This window comes from Glycine max, chromosome 1 (genome assembly GCF_000004515.6).
Source record: "Glycine max cultivar Williams 82 chromosome 1, Glycine_max_v4.0, whole genome shotgun sequence".
Classification (NCBI taxonomy): Eukaryota; Viridiplantae; Streptophyta; class Magnoliopsida; order Fabales; family Fabaceae; genus Glycine; species Glycine max.
This window is the reverse complement of record NC_016088.4, coordinates 57,284,897-57,312,754: the sequence shown is the minus strand read 5'-3', so window position 1 is coordinate 57,312,754 and position 27,858 is coordinate 57,284,897. Positions and strand designations below refer to the sequence as shown.

Sequence of the window (27,858 nt, the reverse complement as noted above, 5' to 3'; positions counted from 1 at the left end):
CCAAGAGAATCATATGGGTTGTTTTAGTATGCTGACTATGCAGGTATTGTAACAATTGAGATTATCGGATTGGGAATTTTTTCATAGGCACGAAATTGAGAGGGACGACACTATTGGTATCACAGAATATGACTATATACCATGATGGATTTATCAACATTTACCAAGAGGTTGAGGTAACTCTCGATCTATGTATGTATCAAAACGCAAAATCGAGAGTCAAGTTCCATGCACATAGTAAAAGGGTGATGGGAAATTGCAACTTTGGGTAACAACATGCCTGTAAATATGTTTGCATAATTCAGTGCAAGTAAATAAAGCCCTCCTTTGTTTCTTTTATGGTTAGGGGAACAATAATGCACATATGTGCTGAACTTGAAGCAACAAGGATATATGGACTAAGCAAGCTTGATCTCAGTGCCCTTTTCGAGCAACAGTATCCTATGATCTTTTGTAAAGGCTCAAATTACTTACCAGTCACATATTTGAGTTATTGCTTGCCGTGGGGGCACCAAAGGTTTTAGTATGATCCCACTTGTCAGTTGACTGCTATGAAGTATGTGACATAGAAACAAGTGACATTGACCAAGCATTGGATGCCCTACCATGTGCAGAGCATAAGAAGCCCCATTTACAAAGCCACGTTAAGTTAGTTTCACTTTCTTGTTTGTGGATTGAAATTTTCCTGTTAATATTCGAATATTAAACCTTTCTTCCCCCTTTTATGGTGTGATTGTTACATGACGAATTCCAGTGCCTCATTTTTTGGTTCATGTGAAAACATGACTCGTTCACTAGGACTACGTCTTCATTCATTCTGCTTGTGTTTATTGGAGTATTTTTTCAAGACATTAGTTTGGTCAATGATAGATTGTTACATTAGTTTGATTCCCAAATAATTACCTTTTTTCAACATCAATTAATTCAAAAGTTATTCACTTGCATTGGCGACCAAAAATGATTATTTAAGGAGTTTTGGCAATTTTTCTAAGAGCAAAAAAATGGTACGAAAATGTTTCACAGACAGGATTCTCTTTACTTTTGATTATTTTTTTTTGTTGGTTTTGATTCTCTTTTCTTTTGAATAGTACAAGAGATATGTGCCTGATAAAAGTGAAAGTAAAAGGGTGCATTATTAATCTTTGAAGATTTCAGTATCTAGACCCAGTGAACTTGTCGTCCCAGAAGTGGGGCAGAAGAAAGAAAGAATGGAAAGTAAATGCAACCGTTACTAATGATAAGTCAGCTGCTGCAGTGACTGCTTTCAGAAATACAAAGTTAAGTCTTTATGAAGTAAAAGGCTAATGATAATGATAACTTTGGAGCCCCATGAATGAGAAATTTGAAAGGACTGAGATTAATTTATGCGTAGACGGAGTGCACACAGCAGCCCAGCTCTACCTTGTTACTCTTGGTTAGAGGCTCAGAGGATATTATATAGGCAAACCTTGTTTGGGAATCACGAGTGAAATCTGTTTAGTTTGTTAAGTAAATGACTACTTTAGTTAGAATTGAACTTTGTTCTCTGTATGAAGAAGAAGTGTTGCCTCAAAACAAAATTTGTAAAATAATCTTGCTGCTAAATGGCAAGAGCCGCATACAGAAAACCAAATTTCCCAAAAAGGCTTCACTTTAAAAATTGCATGATGATGGTGCATCTTAAGAAGTCCTTTTAACAGCATGCTAGAGATTCTTTTATTAGCTAATTGTGCTTTTGTTTTTGAAACATAAAACAATACCTCTTTTTGCTTTTGTGATAATTTCTGGAATTAGTTTCTTAGAGGAGCTTCAAAACACCACCAATAATAATAATACCAAACTTAGCTTGAACATCTATCTTCAAAGTGAGAAAATATTGGACTCCTATTGCAATGAAAAACAATATGAAAGAATTAGCAGCTTAAAGTGAAAGAGACAAACCAATATAAGAGACTTAATTTCAGAGTCAGTACAATTAATGAATGAAGGATGATAATCGCCTGACTCAAAACTATGAGTATTAATAAATTTCTAATAGCAAAACACTCATCATTTATGCCAATTGCCAAAGTAACCAGGAAAACCTGACAGTAGAAGGAAAAGACAATAGCATTATATTAAGAACAGTTAGTTCAAATTAAAGAGATACACACTCACGCAATTGAAACATAAGTAAGACCTGAGTCATTGAAAAAGAAGAACTTACAAGGGTAATTGAAAGAAATATTTTCCATAAAGACACATTCTTAAGAAATCCATTGAAACGTCCTACACTAAGCAGAGAAGAAACCTAGGTATAAAGCTTGACACGTCCTAAAAATTTTGGGGTAAAACCAAGGGCATTTGTGCTGCAATAGATAGCAAAGAGATTTAAAGTAAATGCCATTAAAGTGAGCACCAAGAGAATATGAAGAAAATAAACAAAGTGGAGAGAAAAGTACTGTTTGATCTCACAGCATCCCTCGGCAGAATAATGTTCCGTTTTAAACTTTCCCCTCAAACAAATTAGCATTGGTGGAAGCAAGAGTTAGCCCCCTTGTATTAAGCATAGGTTGTTTTAATGCAGATTTTATATCTCATCATGTAATCAATGCCTGGCATACATGAAGTTCTTATTAAGAAAACATGAAAAGAAAAAGCAAGTACAGCTATTAATAAACAATAATCAAAAGTATCTTGCTTCAAAAACTTCTTTCGTGTACCTTGCTCCATAAGTATCCACGAGAGAACAACTTAAGTAGCTCAGAATTCTAACAAAAGGTAAGAGCCCCAACACAGACTGAAGAGTGAAGAGATCCCGATATGCATTTTTCCTCACCACCTGCCCAACATCTGAGAAGGCAACAAAAAGATATCAAAGTAAAGGTTGCCATCACTCATGCATGAGAGTGCACCAAGAAGCCCATATAGAATTAGGTACGAACTTCTCTGATAACCAAAAAGTGGGTGGCAGAGAATCACTTCCACTGCATAACTGAGATGATACAAATTTAGTCCACTATAGAAGTATAAAGCTGAAAATGTAATGATCCTGCCCTCAGTTAAGGGACTTATTGTAATTTGATGAGCCAGAGCATCAAAATCAGAAAATCGCTAGTAACTTATTGTACATATATTTATTTATTATAAATTACAATATTAAACATTTGCATTCAAGCTTATGCTAAACTTTATAGTATTACTTAGGATTTAGGAATATATGTTGCATTCAACAACCACATACAACAGAACTTAATTTCACTCTCCAAAGTCATTTCTTTTGGTCGACTCGCCGCAACTTAGCTATCGGTCAACTCAACACAAATTATAGTATTTCACGAAATGAAAAAAGTAGAATAAAAAGCTATGGAATATGGCGGAATCATCACAAACACCGTGGCATGGAAAAGGTTACCGGTTACAGAACCCAACAAAAGCATATAGCTAAGCTGAAAAAGGGTTCGAAAAAGGGATGGAGTTTAGCAAAACGATATGGACCATGGAAATTGGAGGGTAAGATTGTGATTTAAAAACAAAATATTCACACTTGCCATGGTTGCACTTGGGGGAGGTGGAAACAGTAATGTGTTGCGGTAATTGTTTTGATTTACCATTTGTTTTTAAGGAAAAACCAGTACTTTGGGAGTGACCTTGTACATATAGTATATACTTTTTCTTTTTTTTAATGTTGGTATATCTTGTAAGTTTTCAAGGCAAAAAGTATATACTTTTTTTATGGTGGTATATCTTGTAATTTTTTTGTTTTATTTTGATCTCTAATTTTAAAATTTGAAATGCTGTTCAGGGTGAATGTGCGATTTCAGTTCTTAAGATACAAGTTGATACAGTATTTGTTTGAGTAAAATTAGGTTCAGATATTTTTATAGCCGGTTAAAAACATAGTTTTCAATTTTGAAAGTAATAAATAAAGGGTTTCTTATTCTTGATTTTAGTTCTATAGGTTCACTCACTTGGTTTCTTATATATATCTTGGTATCGAGATGTTAACCCTGCAATGTTTTCAATGGAATCAGAATCACCATTCCCACGTGCCCCTTCACCGTCGTTGTGTGGACAAATTGTGGTGGTTAACTATGCTTGTTCATGCTTATGGTCAGGTCCGCCATCACTCTCCTATGCTTGTGGTGGTTAACTAACATATTTCAAAATTTATTCTAAAAATACTCTTAAAATTAATTGATTTAACTAGTAGTTAAATATAATGGCATTACTCATCACCTGAAGAATATTTTTTTAACAATGAAAATGGATTATATTGTTAGTTCATCAAATGTCATTAATAAATTTCACAGTAAATTAATATAAAAAAAATAGTCATTAATACATTTAAAAGAAAAGTGATCACATATTTCTTATAATCATATAGTAAAAAAATATTTCCATTTGTTTTTTTAATAGGAGGTAGATGCATGAAAATTAAACTTTTACATACTTATTTTTATAGAATTTTAAAATTAAACTTAAGATAGCATTCTTAATCGAACTAACATATATATAATTAGTAAAAAGTAAAAAAAAAAAAAAAGCAGAGTAACACAAGTAATAGAAAAATAAAAATAGGAGTGTTTATTTTAGCAGAAATGAAAAAGTATTTTATTTAAAAATAGTATTTCAGCTTGCAAATTGCATTATTTTTTTAAAATTAAAAACAAAAAATAAATAATCTATGCATTGACAATGTAGTGATTGAAATATAAAGTATCGTATATAATAAATTGGTTGATATTTAAAATAACTGTTTTAAAAACTATACAAATTGTTTTTTAATTAATTAATACTGTAAAAAAAATTACATTAACAATATATTTCTATCAAACACATTATTTATTTTTTATTGGTTAAAAATTAAATAAAAAAGGAAAAAATGGAAAGGAAAAAAGATTTGACAAAAATCATGGATGACCCATGATTTAACTTGGTAATTTTGATACAAAGTTCCTTTAGCACTAGTGAGCAGTTTCTTTATTTATGTCAATAAGACGGAAAAGAAGAAGATATAAAAAAAAACTAAAGTTTACCACATGAAAAAAAAAAACAATGGTTGTGAAGTTTATCGGTAGCAGCCAAGGACAAAGATGTGCTTCACTACAAAAACTACCAATCAACCAAATAAAAGTTCGACGTTAATGGTTAGTGTCTTCTTAATTTTGTCAAGATAAACCACAAATTGGCCTCTTCCATTTCTCCCTTTCGAAATTGGCACGGCATCATTCCTCAAGTGCAGTCAGAAAACTGTTCCCACTCTAATCGCAGATCCTCAAAAAATCTAGTTGACATGATGCGATTGGTCCTACGTGGGCAATCATAGTATTATTACTATATACGAACTGCTTCAAGAGCAATGCAAAAACAAATAGCATGCTCCTAATTCATTGTTTCCACAAGAATCTTCTCTATAGTATTTCGGGCTTTCATTTTCAATCTTTTCCACCTTCTACAGGACTACACAGAAAGAACAAAACCAGGTACAGTGATCCTGGATCTTCAAGGAAAGGACCACTTTATCTCCCAAAAATGAATCTAGGCAAGGCAACTAATAAAAGTAAGAGAGTTATTATAAGCTCTTTGAAGCAAAGCAAGCCAGATTAGTAGCACCGGGAAATAAACTCAACTATGACCCATATACATATCTCCACCTTCCAATTTGATCATCCCCTCCTCCAACAGCATTCCCTGGTTACGGCATTCACGGCTGCAAAATGCCCTCTCACCCCTGAATTATAATCACACTCATAAGCTGTTTAGACTAATTAGTCAACATATTTTCACTTAATTTCATTCATGATCAGTCTTTTTATCCAAAAACAATCACGCTGGCAAAATACAATATTTTGTCATCAGTTAATAGTCGATGGATAAATACAATGTCTTTTGACATGCTAATGCTATTGAGACATAGACCAAAGATGGAAGAACGAGAAAAATTATACGTCCATTATTATAGAAAATTTAACTCTGCCATGCGGTCCGAAGCCAAGGCAAAAGAGGAGGCAGGCAATTTAAAAGTTAAAACTTCGCCCATCAAGTGATCAATAATTTAATACAGTTTTGAATTATGATATCACATTAAATTTTATGCAGAGATTAAAATTTGTACTCCACAAACAGGTTAATTTTTTGTTAATTCATATCTAAATCCTACATGCTGACTAGATTTGCGTTCCAAAATCAACTGGCTGAACTTGACATGCATTCGTGCCTAGAATATTACCAAAAATAGTAGTATTAATAATTGAATACCAATGGTGTTTATGGGGATGGATACAGAAAAAAGCAATTACCTGTACATGTAGATGTCCATATCCTGCCCAAGATTTTTGTTGCAGTAAAAACAGAAGCTCATGAAGCTCTCGGAGGGATAGCTGATGTGAGGAGGAAGAAACACATTTTCCAAGGGAGAAGAAGAGCATCCAACATCAAAACAACCACTCTCAACGATGCAGTTATCATATATGTGAGTAGTTCTAGGGTTAGGCCCGTGGGAAATCACTCGAGTGTAGTCCTCTGAAAGGTCCATTTCACTAGCAGAGAAAACTCTCGGAGATTTGGAGGTTTCAAAAGCTGAATTGGCACACCCAAAAGCAGATTTAGGAGAAAGTGTTGCATGAGGCAGGGGAGGATGATTCTGAATCTTGAGCTGGGATCCAAACAGAATCATTCTGCTTTGTGACTTTGATGTTATTTCACCAAGAGCATCAACAAGCCCCTTTGAATCCAACTTATCCCAACAACGCTTGTGTTCACCAACTGGGGTTCTGGGGCTGTTTGTTTCTGACCGAAAAGGGTTCTTCAAGCCAGAGAAGGGCTTGGTGTCAAGTATGTAGGTTGGACTCATCATAGCCTCAGTTTCACACAACACTTTGGATGTGAAATTGGCGAATAGCTTTGGAGAACAGAAGAAAGATGATACGAGTTTCTTGTATTTTTCTGGTATAGATGGTGAGGAACTAGAAAATGCCATCAGATTCAGAGCTTGTCAATCACTAGGGGATGCTTTGCATGGATCTCTTTATCACCGTGGTTCATTTTTATTCTACATGAAAATAGCCAAAATAGTGAAATATCTTCCCAAAAAATAAAAATTGAACATTTTTGGTTACACTTATACCACAAGTGTGAGTGTGTGTACGGGTGAAAGATTGTAGGAATCACCTGAAGGGACAGTGCCATAACTTCGAGTAGACAACATCAAAATTCAAAACCAATTCTATGCTTCTCTGCAGTGTTGGAGGCTTGTACTACTAGTGGTGTACTACTACAGTCTACAAGACATGTGCAAAACTGCAGTCAAATAAATTCATTTTTATGTGCAGAATCAGAGACCATAAATTGGGAACAAGTTTCACCTCTGTAACCTCCATTCATAAACCAGTGAGGAAATTGGAGAAGAAAGAAAAAAAGAGAGAAAAAACTGAATATGGGAATGGTCACTTATTCCCCGGCTTTGTCGCCCTGTTAGAGAGAATAGAATCAAAAGGGGTCTGAAAAACGACATGCAAAGAGAGTCTCAGTAGTCATGATCAAGGGACCAGACGTGCATGCATCAAACAAAGGAGGGTCGTTTGTATTTTCGCTACCTTTCAATTTTGTGGGTTTGCGCCATTATTTCCAGAACATATCACAAACACACCAAGACACACGAGAGTAAAACCAAAACTGGTCCCTAGATTCGCATTTCACCACCAAAACGGAAAAGGCCAAGTGATAATAATAAGAAAGAGAAAACAAGTAACAATGTTAAAGGATGAATGAAGTGAGAATTCCCTTTTGTTTCTCTCTCTATTCAGTACTAGTTATTTATTAACCCTTTTGTGAGTAGTGGGCTTATCTAATCTTTACCTGGTTGCTCTTTATTTGAGTCAGGCATCGTGAAACCCTGAAAAATTGGCCCATAGATAGCAGCGCAGAGAGGGAAAAACAGAAAGTGGTTTGGTGGGTTATTGTGAAGACGCGTGTGCATGAGAATCAGTGGTTTTAATTTTTAAAAACATTGACTTTTCTCTCAGCAATGGCAATTTGCAATTAACTCTCTTTGGCTTGTTTGGGTGAGTGTGAGTGTCCCCTAAATTAGCAGCAAGAGGGAATTAAGGTGGCCTTATATGACTGGAAGCTTCCATCGGCTACCTCTTCACCTCATTGGATCAGAGCCATACACATCATATATCCACACAACGCTTTGTCTAGGGCATACATGTAATCATAACTTCTTCTTTTTTACCATATTATTCATCCCCTTTTGTGGATAACTAATTTTTATAAGATTTAAATATATTTTTAATCGTAAAAATATAATAAATTATATTTACATTTAGATTTGTTTGTTTATAGAAAATAAGAATCCAAATTTATATAAAAAAATAGTAATGGAGGGAATATCATTTAATCCCAGCTAGCAATTGATTCAAAGATGGACTCAATTGCAGCTTTTATAAGTCAGACATGGTCATATTTTATCAACACTTAAAAAAGATAAAATTAATATGCATTTTTTTCATTTATGATTTTGATTTTGTCTACCCAATGCACTTACTAGAATATTCAGCCTAAACGTAATGGCCATGCAAATCAAAATGCTATTGCACATTCACAAATGAAATAGTGCTGTTTGTTCTTATTAGTATTTTTCTTCAAATAGAGTTGATATACATAGAGAGAGACCTGTTAAAAACAAAATTCCTATTACATTTTATTTTAAACAAATAAATACATCGTTTAAAAAAAACAATATAAATAAACCTATTCACCCTAAGAAGGCATTTGGTAGGAAAAAACTTTTTGTTTTCTTGGAATTTTAGGATGAAAGTCTTAGTTTCTTATTTTTTATATTTATTTTAAACAGGGTTCACAAAAAATTTATGGGAAAAAATAACGATCTCATTTTCTCGAGTTAGATTTTTCTTTTAGTAAGGTAAAAATCATATTACTCTTATTATACATTAAGGTAAACAATAAACACGTAATTTTTTAATACCCAGAAAATTTATCTAAATATTCTTAATACAACAGATTTTATTCACGCACAGGAAATAGATTCTCAAGATTCATGATTTTTAGACATGAAAAAATTTAAAATTTATCTCCTACCCAACTGCTTAAGACAAATTAATACAAGTAGTTTAAATATAAGAGGCCAAATAATCCGGGAGAAGGGGGATTTTTGAATGATGGCCGGGCTTCCAAGCATAGGCTCAGCAATAATCCTACCCTCTTATCTTCATAGTTTATTAAGCTACCGCTACTTTGCAAACGATGAAAATGATAATGATTAATCATGAGCTGTGGCCAAGAAGCTGAAGATAAGGAAATCCTTGATGTCCCCTTTACAAAATGCATACTTCCTAAGCACCCCTTCCATGACAAAACCAACTTTGTGCAGCACCCTTTGAGACCCCTTATTCTCCTCCTCCACCAAAGCCTCAAGTCTCTTCACTTCCGGAAATTTTTTAAAGACAATTGGTATTGCCCTTCTCAAAGCCTCTGCAACTATCCCTTGTCCCCAGTATTCCGCAGCCAGTGCATAGCTAACATGTGCTTTACACCGGTAATCACCCGATTCTGGCTTCACGGAAACGTATCCAATGGAGCAGTCATCCACACATATAGATTGACGCCATGGGTGAGGAATAGCAACCTTCTCTATATAGGCTAAAGCTTCTTCTTTAGATGTGATGGAGTTCCATCTCAGATAACGTGTCACTCTATCATCACCACCCCATTTAAGAAAATCGTCCGCATCAGATGCCTTGAATGGCCTCAGAGAGATTCTTGAGTGATCCATAATTAATTTATGAAAACTATGCAATTTGTGAAATAAGGCAGCCCTTCAAAATAATTCTTTCATTTTCACCAACCATACTTGTAGCCGATATATGGTCAAAATATATACTAAATTCTTGTACAATATCTAAAAGGGAATATTGCCTATCTAATTGAGGTACTAGTTTATTGAGAAAGACAATATGATATATGAGAAAAAACATTAGATTAAAAACACCAATAATCAATAGTTCATGTAATATGAGGTTAGGCGGGTGAAATTAAGAAGGGAAGATAAGAGGTTTAAATCTTTCAACTGATATTTTTTATAACAAAAATAATTAATCCATATTCATTAGACTTAATTAGGTACAATGTACAAGTACGTGTACTATGAAAGATGTCATTGTCCCAAATTCATTCTACCCAGTCCCATTTGGATTGGAGTCAACACGGGCGGGCGGGGCCGAACTACTAACAATAGTCTGGCATGATTTTCTTGTATCATCTTTATTTTGACTCCAGAATAATAATAAAATCTTTATTTTGACTATTACCAGTGCGAAATGTCTCGCCTTGATGGATTTTAGTTTTTTTTAAAAAACAATTTATATACATTCTTAAGAAAATTAAATAATTTTTATCTGATGGTTTATTATTTTTTTATTGAACACGTGTTAACAGGACAGAAACAGACAGTCAAGGCCTTGTCTCTATCTTATATACAAACAAGGTTTTCATGGTTTGAATTTGAATGAAATCAGTTTATTTAATTTAATCTGCTATATTAGTAATTTATAACTGCTGTACTACGAATTTTTGGTTTGGTAAAGTGAAAATTGTTGATGAACGGTTTTGTTCATCTTAGACATTCTCTGCTGTAGTCATCTCATACTTATTCGTTGCCTATTTCCGTGCTTATGTTTTACAGACCATGTAATATTCATATTTTATTTTCAGATTTACTTTATCAGAAAAAAATTCATATCTCACCATGTTGTGTTCTTAGACCACATTAATATATATAATTTATGTGTTTGCCTGGTAGCTATTTGATCTATGTCCAATCAAAGTTCTTCTGTTTCATCCATGTTAAGCTTGATTACCATCAAACATTAACCATTTTGTTGTACTACTTTGTTCACATTAAATTCAATTATATTAACAACTTTGTTACATACTTAACTCAATCCTAATCTTTTGTCTTCTGCACTTATTTAATCCTCTATTTCTTTGTTTTGGTTTACTATTTTGTCAAAACACTGTAAACCTATATCATTGTAATTATTGTATCATATTAATCGCTTTTCTATTATCCTATTTGTCTTCATAGAAATTTGGAAAAATAATTTTCCTTTTTTTTCCTTGCCATACATGTTATCTATTTTGTCATAGCACTATATACCTTTATTATTGTAATTATAATATAATATTAATCGTTTTTCTATGTTTGGAACTATCTATTTTTTAGGTTTGTTTCATATTATTTTGTGCAATTTTTAAAAGTTTTTCATAAACATTCTACATAGTGTTTATGTCACTTTGTATATAAGATCGAGATAGAGATAGTCCAGCTGAGTGACGAAATATTTCAAGGCGCGTTTGGGAATAATGACTGCCATTTACCAGCAGCAAAAGCGCAATTATTAAACAGGCTTCTGTTTTTCTCACCCCCTATATGCTCTTTTCATCCCATCTTTATATTTGAATTAATTAAATTACTTTTTAATAATATCTTAAATGAATATATTAAATTTTTATATAAAAAAATAATACATTGTGTATAGGGTTCAATTTAATCAAAATAAAATAAACAAAACTTATGCAAATTTGAGGATTAAATCAAAATTACAAATTTTATAAAATAAAAAAAATTAAAATTGTGAAAAAAATAAGGAGATGAAAAGTTGTATTAAAAAGCTAAAGGAGAACAAAAATTGAATTTGACCTAAAATCTTAAATCACGGGGTGACTGACTCCTTTATGCAAACACACAATTTCCATTGCTTCTGGACCAAAAAGGCCTGGGCTCTAGCTAACTTGTTAATCCAATAACAACGACGAAGGCCGAGTCTCGCTCACGCTCACAATTTAGATTAGGTAATGGTAATATAATGTAATACTTTAATTTTTTTATGCTATTATTTCTATCATAATCATAATATTGTTAAAACTGATCAAAGTCAATGCCTAATTAAGATAAAAAAAAAATTGTAAACACAGACGATGGCAGAATAAACAAACTCTTATCACGTTCGATTTCATCGGAGTTGATATATATATTGACTAAAAAGAAGGAAAATTCTTATCTTGAGCTCAACGAAGGAAGAATGATTATATTTCATCATCATATTGTAACAAAAAATGTTGATATTTAGTATTCCTCTTTGATAACCTATTATTTCCGACTTCATATAGCCCATATTCACCAACCTGGTGATGTTTATGATCTCATTGTCCACAAGCGCGTCGTATGTAATGATATATCAATAAAATAACATGTCGCCTTGTATATATATCACCATTTCCTTCCTAGTTAATGCTTGATGCATTGATAACATATGTGTAAATATGTATATTTCTAACGGCAAAAATAATAGAAGGTTTACTTACCTCATGTATAAATAGGTAAACTCAAACAGCAAGGGCAAATCTGGGAAAAAATGGCCGACAATAGAAGAACAAAACGAAACAATGGTTTGAATGATGAAATTGAGAAAGTATTCGCATGATCAAAAGTACCTTCAGTTAGGAACTCCGTTTAGTCAATTCGATCTGTTTTATTTCACAATGGAGAAAACCATCAAAACTTCAAAGTCACCCGCACAGAAGCTACCAGCATAAAGAAAAAAGGCAATATTAGTTATAAAAATATTATATGCCACACGAGTAATAATATGTTATAAGGAAATTATTTGAAGTAATCAAAAGAAATGACAAGAACCAAGCTAGTTCTCCATGTTTCATTTTAGGGCTACATGATCAATGATCCTTGCTTTCAGAAACTCTTCATTCACTCCGAGAGATCCAGAGAAGGAAATATATATGTACAACTAACAATATAAAAAGAAGAATAAAAATTATCAGAAGAAAAATTCAACTATGTTTTTTACACGAGGAGTTATTTTATTTTTTTTCACTTTTATGAGTTTTTTTTTCCAACTACGAATTCATATCTTTTAATTTTTCTCAAACGAAATGAAGTGAAAAGAGAAACCTAGCTACTAACATACATAACGATTATGATTATTTTGTATCTCAGTTTTTACACTCACATTCCACTCATCTTTATCAGTCTTTGTTTTTTTTTTTTCCTATGTATCTTCTAATCTAATTAGGTGCTTACACCAAAGAGTTCTATGTGACACGATTCTTATATAATATATAAGCTCACTCGATCTGCAGTTACACGGGGCTCCAGAAAATTAAGGAGGCACAAAGGGAAAGGAAGAAAAGTTAGAAGAGAAATAAAGAGGAAACAGAACAAAATAATACGAGATTGACAGCAAGAAAAGAGAGCACGCACGGCAAAGGTATGTGTTCATATAATTGCAGTATGTGCTCCCTTTCTTCTGTCAATCTCTAAAAGCTTGTGTTAGGTTTTGGTTGTTGAGTTGATCGAGCATGCCCTACTACTGGAATATATGTGTTGTTCTTCATATATTTTGGTTTGTTTTCCTTCTCTGTGGCTTCAGCCAAAATGATTTGCACATTGTGTCTTCATTTTCTCTCACATAGTATTTTTCATATGATGGAGGAAGACAACGTGTGTTGGTGTAATTGGGCCGGCTTCTTATCTTGGTGAAGACATGATGGGACGTTAAGGAAGGAAAAAGGGCAACCCAATACGAATAAAAAGTCCAAGTCATCAGAGTATCTACTAGCTAGGTTACGTGTCGAACGAGTATTAGACATTGCTTCATGTACCCGTAAAATGGTTACTGCCCAGGTACGGTTGAGTTTGACTGCTTATGTAGAACGGTAGATAGCCATTATCAACGCCTAATTTAATTAAACCCAACCCGTACGTACATGTCCCTTTTTGATAAGTACACCCTAATCTTTCTTTTTAAATCTTAAATACTCATTATATCTTTTCTTTCATCTTTCTCACATGTTCTCTCTTTAATGCTCGGCAGCGGTTTTACCTGTGCATACGCATTGTAATAGTATTCGTTGGAAAAGAGAAATCAGGTTCTTGTATTATTTTTATTTTTAAAATTAAATTACATCATTACCCTTAGTTTACGTTGGTTAAATAAATAAAAAGTGGTTTTTTGGTCTTAACAAAAAAAAGTGTTGAGTACTAATATATACCTTGTAACTTTTAGGCGAATCTATGTTAGCAAATCTTATATATATAAAGTTATATTTTAAATTTATTTCCATATTTTTCTCACTCAGATAGAAAATATTTTAAATAATACTGTATTTAAATTATTTATTTAATATTCTTTTTTAATGTTACACGAATGATTTATGAACAAAAATTGTAATCCCGTTGTTTTATATTTTTATATAAATTAATGTGACATGACTTATCTGGTATATAAAATATAAAATATTTTATAAAAAGAGCAGGGAGGACAAGGAAAGAGAAAAAAAATGTGCTGCTACCTTACAAAGGAGAATGTGCGAGAGGGAGAGAAAAAGGTAGCGGAGAAGATTATATAATTAATTTGATTTTAGAAAGAAAAGAAAAAGGGAGTGGATATAGGCATAGAAATAGCTTCCTTCGATAAACAAAGCCCAAGCGGGAAACAAGCCCAAGTAGGGTTTTAAAGAATATAAAGATTAAAGAGGAGGTGTGCTGAGACAGGTAGGGTTTCGAGTTACAGCCGCACCTTGATTCAGAGCAGAGCGACCTTGAAGAGCTATGGCTGTCGGAAAGAATAAGAGGATTTCCAAGGGAAAGAAGGGTGGCAAGAAGAAAGCGTTAGTGCCCATTCTCTTCACTTTTTTTTTTTTTTTTTTTTATTTCTATTGTCGTATTCTCCATTTTAACTCTGATTTGTTTCTTCTTCTTCTTCCGTGAATCCACAGCGCTGATCCCTTTGCCAAGAAGGACTGGTACGATATCAAGGCCCCTTCCGTCTTTCAGGTCAAGAATGTTGGCAAAACCCTCGTCTCTCGTACCCAGGGAACCAAGGTTTTTTATTTTTCGTCTCTCACTCCATAACTTTTTCTCTATATCTCGAAAATTTTATTTTTATGCATGGAATTAGGCCTCTGGTTTAATAGTTGTTGGGTTGGATCTGCATCTATTCCCAAAAACATGTAGTAGAATTGTGTACGGATTTGCATTAGGAAGAATTGTTGAATGGTGTATTAGGTTTTTTTTGCATCTCAACGACATCTATGTTTTACTTTATTTATATACATTGTTCAATGTCGAGTGTGGTTTTTAATGCGTTGTTTATAATTTATAATAATTGCTTCTAGTGATTCGGTGTATATGCAATATAAATTGCCGAGATTAGTGCTGGCTTATATAGATGGTGATGCGATGGCTATTTTACATAACAGATTGCTTCTGAAGGACTCAAACATAGAGTGTTTGAGGTCTCATTGGCTGATCTCCAAGGAGATGAAGACCATGCCTTCAAGAAGATTCGTTTGAGAGCTGAGGATGTTCAAGGGAAAAATGTTCTGACAAACTTTTGGGTATGATGGTGGCTGAGCTTATTCTGATCACTGTTGTTGACTCAGATGGTTTTAATCTAACTAAGACTGTGTCTTTGTAGGGAATGGATTTCACAACTGATAAGTTGAGGTCCTTGGTGCGGAAATGGCAAACTTTAATTGAAGCTCATGTGGATGTCAAGACCACTGATAATTATACGTTGAGGATGTTCTGCATTGGCTTTACCAAGAGGCGTAGTAATCAGGTGAAGAGGACCTGTTATGCACAATCAAGCCAAGTCAGACAGGTATAGTCATTGCAATGTTCTTATTGGTTTGTTTTCAATCTATTTTTTAAAATGCACTGGGACTGGGATATGTTGAAGCATTCATTATGGTAACTTGAACATGTTTTTAATTGTAATTCTCTTTATTGAAGTACCTGAGATAATAACATGAATATAAAGGATGTGAACTAAGTTACGTCATCATTTGTTATTTGTATACTTTTAATATTGCACTTACTTTTGTTCCACATACCCAATTTTCTTGATTTGCTTTCTGATCTTGACAATTGGAAAATGGCTTTGGTCTCTTGTTATTTTATTTTCTATGTTCCTTATTGGATGGGGATAATTCATATCCAATAGTGTAAAAAACACACCTTTATCTTTTCAGATTCGCAGGAAGATGAGAGAGATAATGGTAAACCAGGCAGCTGCCTGTGATTTGAAAGAATTGGTGCGCAAGTTCATCCCTGAAATGATTGGAAAGGAGATTGAGAAGGCAACATCTAGCATATATCCTCTACAGAATGTGTTTATTCGTAAAGTTAAGATTCTTAAAGCTCCAAAGTTTGATCTAGGAAAACTGATGGAGGTATGTGCTTTTTATCGCAAATTTCCTTGACCGCAGTTTCTTATGTCTAATGAATGTTACAATGAGTTCATTATTTTTCTATCTTAATGAAAAAGGTCAATCATTGTAGAATTTATTGAGTTGTACTGTTTATCTGGTTGGGGCAAAAAATTATCATAAAAAATGCTTAGGATCCACTCTTTCCCCCTTCCATTATTTTGTCTGTTGATATGTTGACCATTCTTAAATTAACGAGTCATTTGGATTAGAAGCATTTCTTCAAGAATTTTCTTACAATTCTTTTTTGGGGTGCAAGCATGCAGTTTTAAACTTCTGTTCAGTGGTGTGGTATGATACTTATTGTTTTCGATCCTTGTAGGTTCATGGTGATTACTCAGAAGATGTTGGTGCCAAGGTGGATAGACCTGCTGATGAAACCTTGGCTGAGGAAGCAACTGAAGTAGTTGGAGCTTGATCCGGCTGATAATGCATTTTTGTTTGTTTAGAATTCCTGTTGCTTTTACAAATATTTATTTTTCAGTTTTGTTTTGACATTTAGAAACACATTTGTTTTTGCAAATCTAAATCTGTTTTTTTGGCAAAGGTTTATTGGTACAACCCAATAACCAAGAACGGTATGAAAGGCGTAATTTTCTTATTGGCTTGGTAGTTGCATTTTCACATCTCTGAAATCCTGCAATCTATATTGAAAACCCAATTTTCTCGGCAAAATATAATAATAATAATAATAAACCTCGCGAATTTATTTATGACTTGGTTAAAATATACTTGTATTATTTCAATTGGGCTTAGGAAGTGCTTTGACGTTAAGATTTGTTATAATTTTAACTGGTTTAGGGTTAATTTTAAATTTAATTTTCTTTTAAATTAAATCGTTTGCTTATTTTTATTTTCAATATTTGACCAAAATTTGATAATTAGACACTTTACATTATGGGTAAATAATGAAAACTATTTTTTTTATCGTGAACTTTATAATTAGTTCTTTGAAATTTGACAACGACTAAAAATGAATGAATAAGGAATGTAAAAGAAATATTCGTTGGAATAATTATAATTGAAATGACATATTTCTTCCGAAGTGTAAAACAAATTAAGGAAATGAAGGCTTGGGATCAGTAGAGAGAAGACTGAAGATGACCATATCTCTGGGTTTTCCCTTTTGGAAGATATACTTCCTGAGAATCCCCTCCTTTTGGAAACCAGCTTTCTCCAGCACTCTCTGAGACCCAACATTGAACACATCAACAAGAGCTTCGATCCTCTCCAAGTGTGGCAACTCAGACAAAGCAGCCTTAACCACTTTTTTCACAGCCACCGTGGCAACCCCTTTGCCCCAGTATTTGGAACCCAGCACATACCCTAGTTCCGCGGATCTGCTCCTGCTTTTATCGTGCTCTGAATTCGAGGACAGGGAAATACAGCCAATAGCACGATCCTTGAGGCATATTGCTCTGCACCACAGAAACTTGCTTGCTATATTCTGGATGAAGTTAATGCCCTCGTCTTTGCTGCTGTAAGGATCCCAAGAGCAAAAAGCCGCAACCTTTTCATCACTGGTCCACACCAACAGATCATCCAGGTCTGAGACTTGAAGGGGCCGAAGACATATTTCACCCAAATCAACGCTTTCTTCTTCTGCTTTCTCCATTTGGTTGTGAGTTTTATGGAAAAAAGAAAGATAAATAGGAATTCGAATGGAAGAAGAAGAAAGAAGGCTTGTTTAATATATAGTTGCCAGTCTGCCATCGTTCACTATTCAGGCCGCCCAAAGATGACCATGCTTTCTTGTCAATCAAGATTTTCTTTTTTATTTTTAATAAATATTTGAATTTTATATTTATTTTTTAATAATTTTTATTTGTATTAATTTTTTAATATAAATAATAATTTTATTTTTTATTCTTTGATAAATTAATAAACTATGTGTTTGTTTTTATTTATAATTTTTTTTATTTATTTTTAGTCTATTTCAAATGAATCAATAACAAACAAAAAATTATCATTAAATAAATATAAAATTTGTCAATTTACAGGACAAAAAATACTAAAAATAAAATTTTTATTTTATGAGAAAACAAAAATAAGAAAAAGTTTATTAAAAAATAAATATAAAATTTAAATATATATTAGTAATTACAAACATATTTTACTCTTTTAAAAAGAATTGAAGAAAAAATGAAATTATTATATCAATATTTTTTATTTTGAAAAAGATTAAAGAGAAAAGAAATCATAATACTATGATTATTGTGACAAAGAGTGTGAAGCCTACAAAATAACCAGTAGAGTAAATTAGAAAAATTAACGAATTCTTCCTTAAAAGGTGTGAGATAAGAGGTTATTCTGATTTTATTATTTAGTGAAAAAGATTGGGAAGTGCTCAAATTCATCTTTTTGGAAATACAAAGCATTAAGTTGTTTTAAACATTAATTAATGAGAAAATATTACAATAAAAAGGATACTTACGTTATCAACTAATCAAAAATTATTATTTGTAGTAGTATTGTTGCCTTTATGATAGCTACCGCTTAAATAAAAGTCATTTTTAGCATTATTTCTAATTGGTCGAGAGTGTGTATTTTTTTTTTTTACATTATTACTATAACGAAATTTAAATCTTTATTTATTCATAAAAACAATTTTTTTAAGTGTAAGATGGTATTCGATTTAAAAATCAATTAACTAATTAAAGGGAGGTTCAAAATTATAAAAGTTGGAAGTAGGAACTAATTTTCCATATATATTCGGAGAACAAATTTAAGTATTGATCGATACTTCTATTAACACATAGCATAAGTCAAGGAAACTCAAAACAAGAAGGAAATTCTCAATACAGGTTCAGAAAAGAAGGAAAACATACAGTGCAAACTAATTATTGCACGGAGAGTTTTATTAACTGTTACAATGCAATTCTTCATACAAGTCACTCAGTACAATTCTTTTGGAAGCTAAAGCATACATACAGATGTGAAAGAAGTTGCTATGATCCAGATAAGCCTAAACTGATTGATCTCTTATTTCTTATGACAAACCTTCAATTTTACTAGCTATGTTAACAATGTTATAGAAAACATCACAAACGAAAAAAGTACTCACAACATACTGTATCTGACTTAGTCCTCATTAGTTGAAGGCCTTGAACATCCACAAACACACCCCTTACGGCGCCTTCTGCTATTTTTCCTTCCAATGCGAATAAAGTCCTTCAGCAACACACCTGTTGGTCTAGAGTTTTTGTTTTTGCATTTGTTGTTCTTCACATCAGCCAGTTTGAGCAGAATATACTGGATGTTCTGCACCTCAAACTGCAACCTTCCTATCTGTTCAGAACCTCTTCGAGCTTGTTCTGTTAGCTTTTTTCTTTGCGTTTGTCCTCCTTGCTTTTCCAACTGCATCGTGCTTGTGTCCGAAGATGAGGATGTGCACTCTTCAGTATCCTTTGCCAGTTGATCATATATGCCTATTTGTTTCATGACAGCTTCCTCAACATCTTCTATATGTCTTTTTACTGTTTCATACTCAATCTCATTTACCTTGCTGCTTTTCTTCTGTGTCTCCGGTTTCTTCTTCAAGTCTTGCAGTGTCATTTTAAGAATGGCAAGCCTCTGAGAATCAGAGGCAAGCCTCTCCAGAATTTTCCTCTTGCTATCTTCACTTGTTGTCTCTTTTCGAGTCTTCCATAACTCTAGCTTGTCAACCCCTAATTCCTTCTCTGTCTCCAATTCTGAAGAGTAATTTTGGCATCTTTCTGACTCATGGCATGTAATTACATCCTCTAGTGAAACAGAATTCTGTTTATTTTCTTCAGTAACATCATGCTGATCAGTTTCACATAACTCAAGCATATGATTATCAATCCTAGTGTGATCTCTCTTGCCATACTTGTTGAAGTCTGGATCATCCTTGTAGTCATCAAGAGGAATGTCTATCATTATTAACCTTTTCTGAGATTTTGTCCTCCATGCATTATGGCCTCGTTTGCTGTTGTCTTTCTTAATTTTCATCACCACTTTTCTGTCGTCAATTTCTGGATATGTGCCAACTTCCAAATTTGAATGCTCATTCATTTCTGTTACAGCTTCTGCTTTGACATTTGCGGTCAAACTTTCCTTCTTCACACGTCTTTCAAGTTCTTCCATCATAAACTTTTCAACTACTCTAATCCTCGTCTGCATGCTCAGCAAATCTGCAACCCCATCTGGTGTTAAGGAGCTTTCACTTCCTTTTAAACTTTGATAGCTAAGTTCTTCATGGAGACAAGTCTCAATGGCTACATCCTGGATATAAATTCATGATAGACATGGATAGATAGAAAATATTAGTGAACTGCATAAGCTTTTTTGACAAGAGAAGAGGAAGAAGAAAATACAAGTACATGATATCTAGGTGAAACAGGATGATACCTTCTGTTCTCCGTTGCCTACAGCAAAAGTTTTATTGGTCAAAAGAAAGTAAGTGTGCTCTAGAGATGCAAAATCCTCTTTCAAAGAAGTAATCATTGGAGTATATGCAGATAACTGCCCCTTCAGTCCTCTAATTTCCTTTTCCAGTAAACTGATTCTTTCTCTCATTTGTTCAATCAACAAGCCTTTTCCAGCACTTTCATCATCAAGTCTCTTGAAAACTCCAGTAAGCTCAGTGACCTTGCCTTTCAGCAGTTCTTCACTAATGGATGAAATCTGAAGCTCCAAATAGAACGAAGCTGCCTCAGCCTCACAAAGTTGGCATTCATTTGTTTTGTCCTGCAACTCTGTATTCAGTGCTTGTTCTCTAACCTTGTGTTGTTCAACTTCATGAAGTAATGATCTCATCATGGACTGAAAGCTTCTATTTTCTTCATTAAAGTGTTCAATTTCTCTTTTCTGATTCATGCAATTTTCTGATAGTTCAAGAATCTGCCTGTCTAGGTTTTCTCTGATCAATCTTGATTCTTCTTGATCCATCTTCAGCTCCTCAATATATCTACAAAACTCCCCATTCAATTTCTCTGCAGCCTTCAGCCTTGTCTCCATTTCTAGCAGCTCTATGTCTTTCTTCTTGAGAAGATTCTCTGAATTTTCAACTTGATGACTTAAACGACAATTTGCATTTTTGATTTCCCGCAGCTCTTTATCCATCCTCTTAGTAGCCTCATTCAGATAAACACTCTCTTCTTCTTTCAGCTCAAACTTCTTCCTTAACACACCAAGTTCCTGATTGAGGTCACTGTTTAAACGGCTAAGATTGCTGCTGAGATGTTCAGAAAGAGCTTTTTGTTCGATGACTTTCTGGGTGAGAAAGCTCTCATAAACCAAGTTGAGGTTGCTTAGAGCTAGTACCTCATGGAGTATTACACTGTTTTCATCTTCAGCCACGGACATTGCATCTTTGAGGTCCAAAACACTCCTAAGCAGTGAATTTTTCTCCTCAAGCATCATACTATTTTCTTCCTGAAACACTTGATTTTTTGTCTGCAAATCTATCAACTCCGCATGCAGGGTTGCCAATTTGTACTTTGATGCATTGTCTCTTTCTTCTCCATTGGCTACTTCAGTCCTCAGTTGCCTGTTCTTCTCTAGAAGTTCAACCTTCTCTTTCTGCAACATTGCATTCTTCTGTCTCATGCTCTCAAACTCTTGCTCCATGATCTTTTTCTCTGACTCCATTTTTTCTCTATCAGATCGATTTTGCTCAAGTGAAGTTAGGAGGACAGAATTCTCTACAAGGAGCTTCTGCTTCTCCTCTTGGCTTTTCACATAAGAACTTTTCAAGCCCTCAATGTTGTCTAAAATATGCAATATTGGCATTTCCTCTTGCTTGATTCCTTTGTCGTGCACACCATATGGATCAATCTGAAGAGCCCCACACACTTGATGAATAGCCATTTTAAGCTTTCTAATTTCATGTAACAAAAACTCTTCTTCCATCAGTTGCATAAAGTTTTCAGTCTCCAACTCAGAGATAACTTTGTTAGAAAATTTTGATGCCTCAACATGCTTTTCACATTCAGTTAACAAGGCCAAGTTCTTCTGCTCCAGATCTTCTATACAACTTTGCAAAATGAACATCTCCATCTGAGCATTTACAGCTTTGTCAACTTCTTTTTCAAATTCAATCTTCCCCAACCACAGTTCTTCCTGTAGTGCATGAAAAAGATTCTCCAAATTTGTCAGTCGGACTTCACTCAAGTGTTTATGATTTGCATGCTTTTCCTTTTGCACCAAAAATGAAGCACGGAGCTCTTCTACTTGATTGCCCGTGCTTTCTTTGTCCTTCTCCGAGTCAGCATATTTTTCTTCTAATTTGGTAAACAACTTTTCCAGGTTTCTTAGTTTAGCCTCAACACTTTCCAACTGAGATACCAGGATGCTTCTTTCGTTTAGAAGATTGTACTTCTCATCATTTAGCAACTTGCAGAATTCTTCCAAGTCAGTTGATTTAGCCTTCAAACCTTCCAGCTCAATCTTTGAATCAGAGAGGGACTTCTCCAACAAGGCATTCTTCTCCAATAGTTTCTGCATACTTTCAGTGACTATTTGTAACTGTGAAAGTAGAGCTAATTTCTCATCAACGACCGTAGATTTTTCTTCCTGGAGAACATGGCAAGACTCTTGAGATTTCCTCACTGTTACTCTTAATCCATCTAATTCATCATTTAATCTTGAGAGGGAAAATTCCATAAAGGCATTCTCAATCAAAAGTTCATCCATATCCTTTGACTTTTCATGAAGAGCTTCTTTCTCATTACGTTCCATCTTGCAGACCTCCTTTAGATTTGAGTTCTCATTTTGTAAATCTTTCACAGATGCTGCAAAACATTTAGGATCCAAACCTAAAGTCTGTAGTTGTTCCAGCATAGCATGATATTTATTATTCAAGAGCTGGATATTATTCTTTATTTGATGAGCTTCCTGCTGGAGGGCATTGTTTTCTTCAGAGTTTACAACAAGCTCTCGTTCCAGTTTCTCTTTGATCTCCTTTAATTTAGAGATTTCTGTTTGCTGCCTTCTTAATAACGACCTAGTGGAAGAGAAAGTAAGTTCATTCAGGATCCTGTTTTCTTCCACATTCTCTTGCATTTCTTCCTTAAAACCCTGTTTTGGAAACTGCAAATCCTTCAACAACTGAAGCCCATATTTAAGCTCCATAACAAGACTTCCTTGCTCCTGTTGTGACTTAGAGTACAACTTCTGCAGAGTCTGTAGAGTAGATTCAATCTCAAGAAAGTGAGAATGCTCTTCATGCACTAGAGTCTGCAGCCTCTCTATCTCAGCATGCTTCTCTAAAAGTGCTTGATCCTTCATAGCTATCTTCTGCAGCAGATTTTCAGCTTCTAGTCGAAGAGATTGATTCGATTTCTCCAACATATCACAATGTTCTTCAGAAGTCTTGAGTTTTTCAGCCCCTTTCTCAATTTCTCTATTTAGTTTTTCAGAATTTTCTTGGGCAAGCAAAATTTCATTCTCCATTTTAGATATCTTCTCCAAGCATTGATGGTAAAGGACAGCTAAAGATTCTTTCTCTTCATTCAGTTCAGCAAGATCTTTTCTAAGCGCTTTAACTTCCAGTTCTGCTCTTTCAAGTTGCTCATTTAACATCCTGGAATTCTCCTCAGCAAGGGTTATCTTGGCCTCCAAAACTGAAATCTTTTCAACACACTGCTTGTATCTAAGAAGACCAGCATCCTTCTGAGCTTCCAACTGGCCTAGTTCTTGCTTTAGATTTTTGGCTTCAATTTCAGCCTTAGAAGCTCTCTCATCAAATTCCTTGACATCCAGCTGGGCAAGAGATAACAGAGTCTCCAGTTTAGCTATACTTTCTAGGCACTGGTTGTACTGAACTTGACTAGCTTCCTTGTCAGATTTTAGATGTGCCAGTGCTTCTTGCAACACTCTAGTTTCAATTTCTGCTTTACTTGCTCTTTCATCAAGGCCTCCAGCATCTTTTTGTGCCTTATTAAGATCTCTTTCCATTTCGGATAACTTCTCCATACTCTTCTGATACTGAAGAAAGATAGCATCCTTGTCAGACTGTATTTTGGCCAGGGCTTTCCTCAAGGTTTGAACTTCACTATCTGCTTTCTCTGCATGCTCAGACTCGGAATAATTTGGACAAGGCACTCCTGGAGTGTGTGATTCAACACCCTGCGAATCATCGGTCAGCATGTAATGTGCTTGGTTGGGAAATGCTTCTGCCATTGTTTTGTGGGCATGGCGTAGCTCTCCCATTGCATGATCGTATCTCTCTGCTAAAGCACGGTATGCTCGGTAGAACTCCTCCACTAATTTCATGAGCTCCGGACGCTTCTTATAGTACATTTCTGCCCTCCTTGCAAATGAATCTGCTTCCTCATCAATCAGCTTGATCATTGCTTTAACTTTGGTATCTATGTCTGCATAAACATAACATCACTTCAGTTATTGGATTAAGTAACATAAGCATAGACCCGAATCAACCATCATTTCCTTAATTACTCGCACTTGTATATTATAGTTATAGCATCTTTGGCACATTATAACAACTGGATTTATTGTTTAAAAGTAATCACATAACTTCTAATGCCACACAGTCGAGCAGTGAGTCTGTAAAAACTAAAATTAGTTCAACATTTTCTGACTTTAGAATAAACACCCCGACTAGAGGAAATCTTGTACAAAACGTCATTTCCATTCTCTGTCTTCTTCACATTTATATTCTTAGATTCACTATGTATTTCATGTGGACTCGTAAGTAAATAAATAAATAACTATTTCGTCCTAATAAGTTAGTTAGCATTATTTAATTATATCAATCTCATTTAAAATAAGTTTTTTTTATAAACTATTCCGTAGAACTTGATATTAAAAATAAATAAAAAGTCATTGGAAATAAAATCTCAATTAAATGAAAAGTATTTAAAAAATAATTTCATTAATAAGGTGAAATTTATTTATATTTGAGACTAACTAACAAGAAGGTTTTTTTTTCTTATATCCAACACGGTAGGGAATATTATTATTTCAGTTTTACAAAAAAGGGAGAGTTAGAAAAAAATTTAATCTCGTATCTGATTTGGCTGATATGGAGTTCCACTTCCTTTTATTTTATTTTTAAATAACTGAAAAAAAAATTAAGAACCATATTCATCAATTAAGTTTGAGCATTTATCTCCATCATTAATTTAAACGTAATGAATTCCAATTTCATAATTATGTTACCATCCAAACAGCAAAATGCAAAGCGTATTATATCATTCCGGCTGGGTAGTTGAAGGCTCACACTTTTGTCTTTTAGAAGCCTGATGATGATAAATAGACATAATAATGATTTTACGACACAATGGAAGAGGAAATTTGATTTCAACACTAAAAAAGTTACTACCAACCAAGGGTAGATCCGAAAGGATCGGCCAAAGGATGCTGTAATGAAATTGGGTCATGCTAATCAAGCAGCCTAAGCTTGTGAGAGAAAAACTATTCGGCATTTACAGAATTGTTTGAGTAGCTCAAGCCTATTCCAACTAGTCCCATTCTCCCAGACAACATAACAGACATTGACATCAAAATCTGATTCCGAAAATGCTCAAGCCTATTGTCTTACTACTTCCATTGAAATGATATTTATGGACTTTGTTAGAGTGAATTATTGTATGATTGTATTCTGATGAATTTTGGATTAAAAATAAATAAGTTAGCATGCGTATTATAGAAAATTTATGGACCTCTATTATGGTCTCAAATTGTTCATTCCTGTGAAAGCTCCATGAATGATATTATCCAGGACTTTCTATCTGTAGTCTCTTGTTGCGGATTGCAGAAAGTTATTATCTTGGTAGATCTTAATGTGCAAAGCTAGTTTCAACTAAAACTTAGCTCTGGTTCTGTTTTTTGGTGATCTTGTTATGGAATAGGTCGCAAAGTTGCTAACAAGAAAATGTAACAAGTTCAAACAATATATTCAGATTCCTCTAGCATAATTGTAGACACACATATATACAGGGAGTGAGAGGAAAAAGACACACCTGCAAGGTTTTCCTGAAGCCATTTTGAATTCTTTGGTAGGTGGCTATCCCACCACCAAGAATACGAGCGCAGAGACTCGGAATGAGACAAGGTTGCCATGACTCTAGAAAAGAATAACAACACAGATAGTTTTGACTTGCCAAAAGCCTAATATTGGATCCAGGCAAAACTATAAGATCATAGATTTCCACCACCAGAGTCTTTCTAATTTGAGACTCTTCAGGCCTGTTTCACCATGTCTTGTACCTATTATCAAATAAATGTTAACGTAAGTATATTTGATAAGAATTGCTCCAGATTCATGAGAAGTCCAACTTTACTCCCATGGCTTAATGTATAAGAAAGTTGCAGACTCTCTCCATTCTGTTACCTGCCAAATTGGACACAACTCCAGTTGATCAGTTTTGAGAACTTGTTTCAGCTGTTCAGACAATTTGATATTGGGAGCGACTGCCACAAAGGAAGGAACAAGAAAGTGTTAGCAAGAGGGCCAGAGCATAGCATGAAATATCAAATGCGTAGTAGAAGCATCAATCCTACATCATGATGAATTGTATTAGATAAATACTTATAAATGTAAAATAAGGTTCCAAAATCCAAGCACAAACAGAAGATACATTTTTTATCTTGCTTTAATTATGAATGGATAGGAGAAATTTGCCCTCAAGCAAGAGCAGTTTCTATGATCAAACAACAGACCCTGAAGGTGAACCGGAATGAAAAATGCACTCACCAAATGACCAACATAAATGTTAAGAGCAGAACTATATATATATATATATATATATAAAGAATATTGGGTAGTAGGATCCTATGCAAATTGATCCATGATCATGAGGAGTTAAAGGAGAAGTGAAGAAATAGAGAAAAAAGTTATAGGCAGGGAAAAGAAGAGGTACATCTAAAGGTAGTGATCATGAGCAAAAGCCTATATGAGATCAAGTACTTACCAAGTGAACGAACTTGATCAACTACCACTTCAAGGAACAAAATTCCAGAAAACCATAAAGTATCGTGCTTTGGACCAATTGGGATCAACCACAACCCAGAACGATGAAATCTGACAATGGGATCTTCATCAGCAGCTTTGATGCTGAAAACAGAACCCCCAACAGCTGCAAAACTTCCATTTACCCCATTTTTTCTCAATCTCCAGACACCAAAGTGGAAATCTTTGAAGTGGGGTATAGGCAATATAGAATTGTGTCGTGTCGGCTCTGACACTGTATATATGACTCATCAACTGTAAAAAGGACAACGGACACAGACAGAACACGGAAAAGTATTGAGTGTTATGGTTTAGATAATCATCTTGTTTTGGGAGAGATTATTATAATAATTAACGTTACAGTATCCTCTAAGGAAAGGATGCGTGCGAATGCATAGCAAGCAGAGACCACCATTTCAACAAACATTAATGGGATCCAAAACCATGATTATGTTTTAATCACCATAATTAATTTGGGATATTAAACATTTTAAAACGGTCGTATTCTTCAGGTTTGTGTGGCCTGTCTGTCTTCCATTGTATTATTCACCTGTCCTTAGTTTGAACTTTGAAGTGTGAAGGGAAAACCGTGCCCAAATGTGACTATCCCTTTGCACACTCGTGTTTCTCCCTCATCATCCCTGGGAATC

At 34.2% G+C, this 27,858-nt stretch overlaps 5 protein-coding genes and 1 non-coding gene across 11 annotated transcripts; 1 reads left to right on the top strand and 5 right to left on the bottom strand.

The window, feature by feature from the left end:
- Nucleotides 1–1,817: 1,817 nt before the first annotated feature.
- Nucleotides 1,818–7,982, bottom strand: LOC100806050 (FCS-Like Zinc finger 8). Of its 6 annotated transcripts, none has more exons than XR_001389003.3 (5): nt 7,132–7,970; nt 6,261–7,012; nt 2,682–2,811; nt 2,186–2,573; nt 1,818–2,063 (listed from the first exon to the last, which is right to left on the bottom strand). XR_001389003.3 is itself a non-coding variant. In XM_041017560.1 (5 exons), exons 3-4 carry the CDS (start codon nt 6,938–6,940, stop codon nt 2,730–2,732), a joined length of 762 nt encoding a protein of 253 aa, XP_040873494.1. In that variant the 5' UTR covers nt 6,941–7,012; nt 7,132–7,241; nt 7,326–7,970; the 3' UTR covers nt 1,883–2,573; nt 2,682–2,729. The 6 variants fall into 6 exon arrangements, 3 of the variants coding, with proteins under 3 accessions (XP_040873494.1, XP_025984932.1, XP_040873495.1); XR_005892427.1 differs by having other exon boundaries at nt 1,877–2,573; nt 2,682–2,953; nt 7,132–7,460; nt 7,557–7,982; XR_005892426.1 differs by having other exon boundaries at nt 1,879–2,327; nt 2,421–2,573; nt 2,682–2,953; nt 7,132–7,982.
- Nucleotides 7,983–8,946: 964 nt separating this feature from the next.
- Nucleotides 8,947–10,822, bottom strand: LOC100809953 (uncharacterized). Its single transcript, XM_014777400.2, has one exon. It carries the CDS (start codon nt 9,755–9,757, stop codon nt 9,245–9,247), a length of 513 nt encoding a protein of 170 aa, XP_014632886.1. The 5' UTR covers nt 9,758–10,822; the 3' UTR covers nt 8,947–9,244.
- Nucleotides 10,823–13,224: 2,402 nt separating this feature from the next.
- On the bottom strand, nt 13,225–13,324 carry MIR156T (microRNA MIR156t). Its single transcript, NR_126678.1, has one exon. It is a non-coding gene; the product is annotated as a microRNA MIR156t (primary transcript).
- Nucleotides 13,325–14,552: 1,228 nt separating this feature from the next.
- LOC100805519 (40S ribosomal protein S3a-like) lies at nt 14,553–16,781 on the top strand. The gene is given in 6 exon segments (NM_001254076.2): nt 14,553–14,670; nt 14,779–14,884; nt 15,262–15,399; nt 15,480–15,665; nt 16,036–16,236; nt 16,595–16,781. Coding segments are annotated over 6 exon segments (786 nt in total). The 5' UTR covers nt 14,553–14,611; the 3' UTR covers nt 16,691–16,781.
- A 349-nt stretch (nt 16,782–17,130) lies between these two features.
- Nucleotides 17,131–17,910, bottom strand: LOC100527055 (uncharacterized). The gene is given in 1 exon segment (NM_001251054.1): nt 17,131–17,910. A coding segment is annotated over 1 exon segment (558 nt). The 5' UTR covers nt 17,888–17,910; the 3' UTR covers nt 17,131–17,329.
- A 1,173-nt stretch (nt 17,911–19,083) lies between these two features.
- Nucleotides 19,084–27,732, bottom strand: LOC106799223 (protein NETWORKED 1A). The gene is made up of 5 exons (XM_014777395.3): nt 27,171–27,732; nt 26,591–26,670; nt 26,220–26,466; nt 20,644–24,611; nt 19,084–20,517 (listed from the first exon to the last, which is right to left on the bottom strand). The coding sequence occupies exons 3-5, from the start codon at nt 26,317–26,319 to the stop codon at nt 19,354–19,356; spliced, it is 5,232 nt and encodes a 1,743-aa protein (XP_014632881.1). The 5' UTR covers nt 26,320–26,466; nt 26,591–26,670; nt 27,171–27,732; the 3' UTR covers nt 19,084–19,353.
- Between the last annotated feature and the right edge of the window lie 126 nt (nt 27,733–27,858).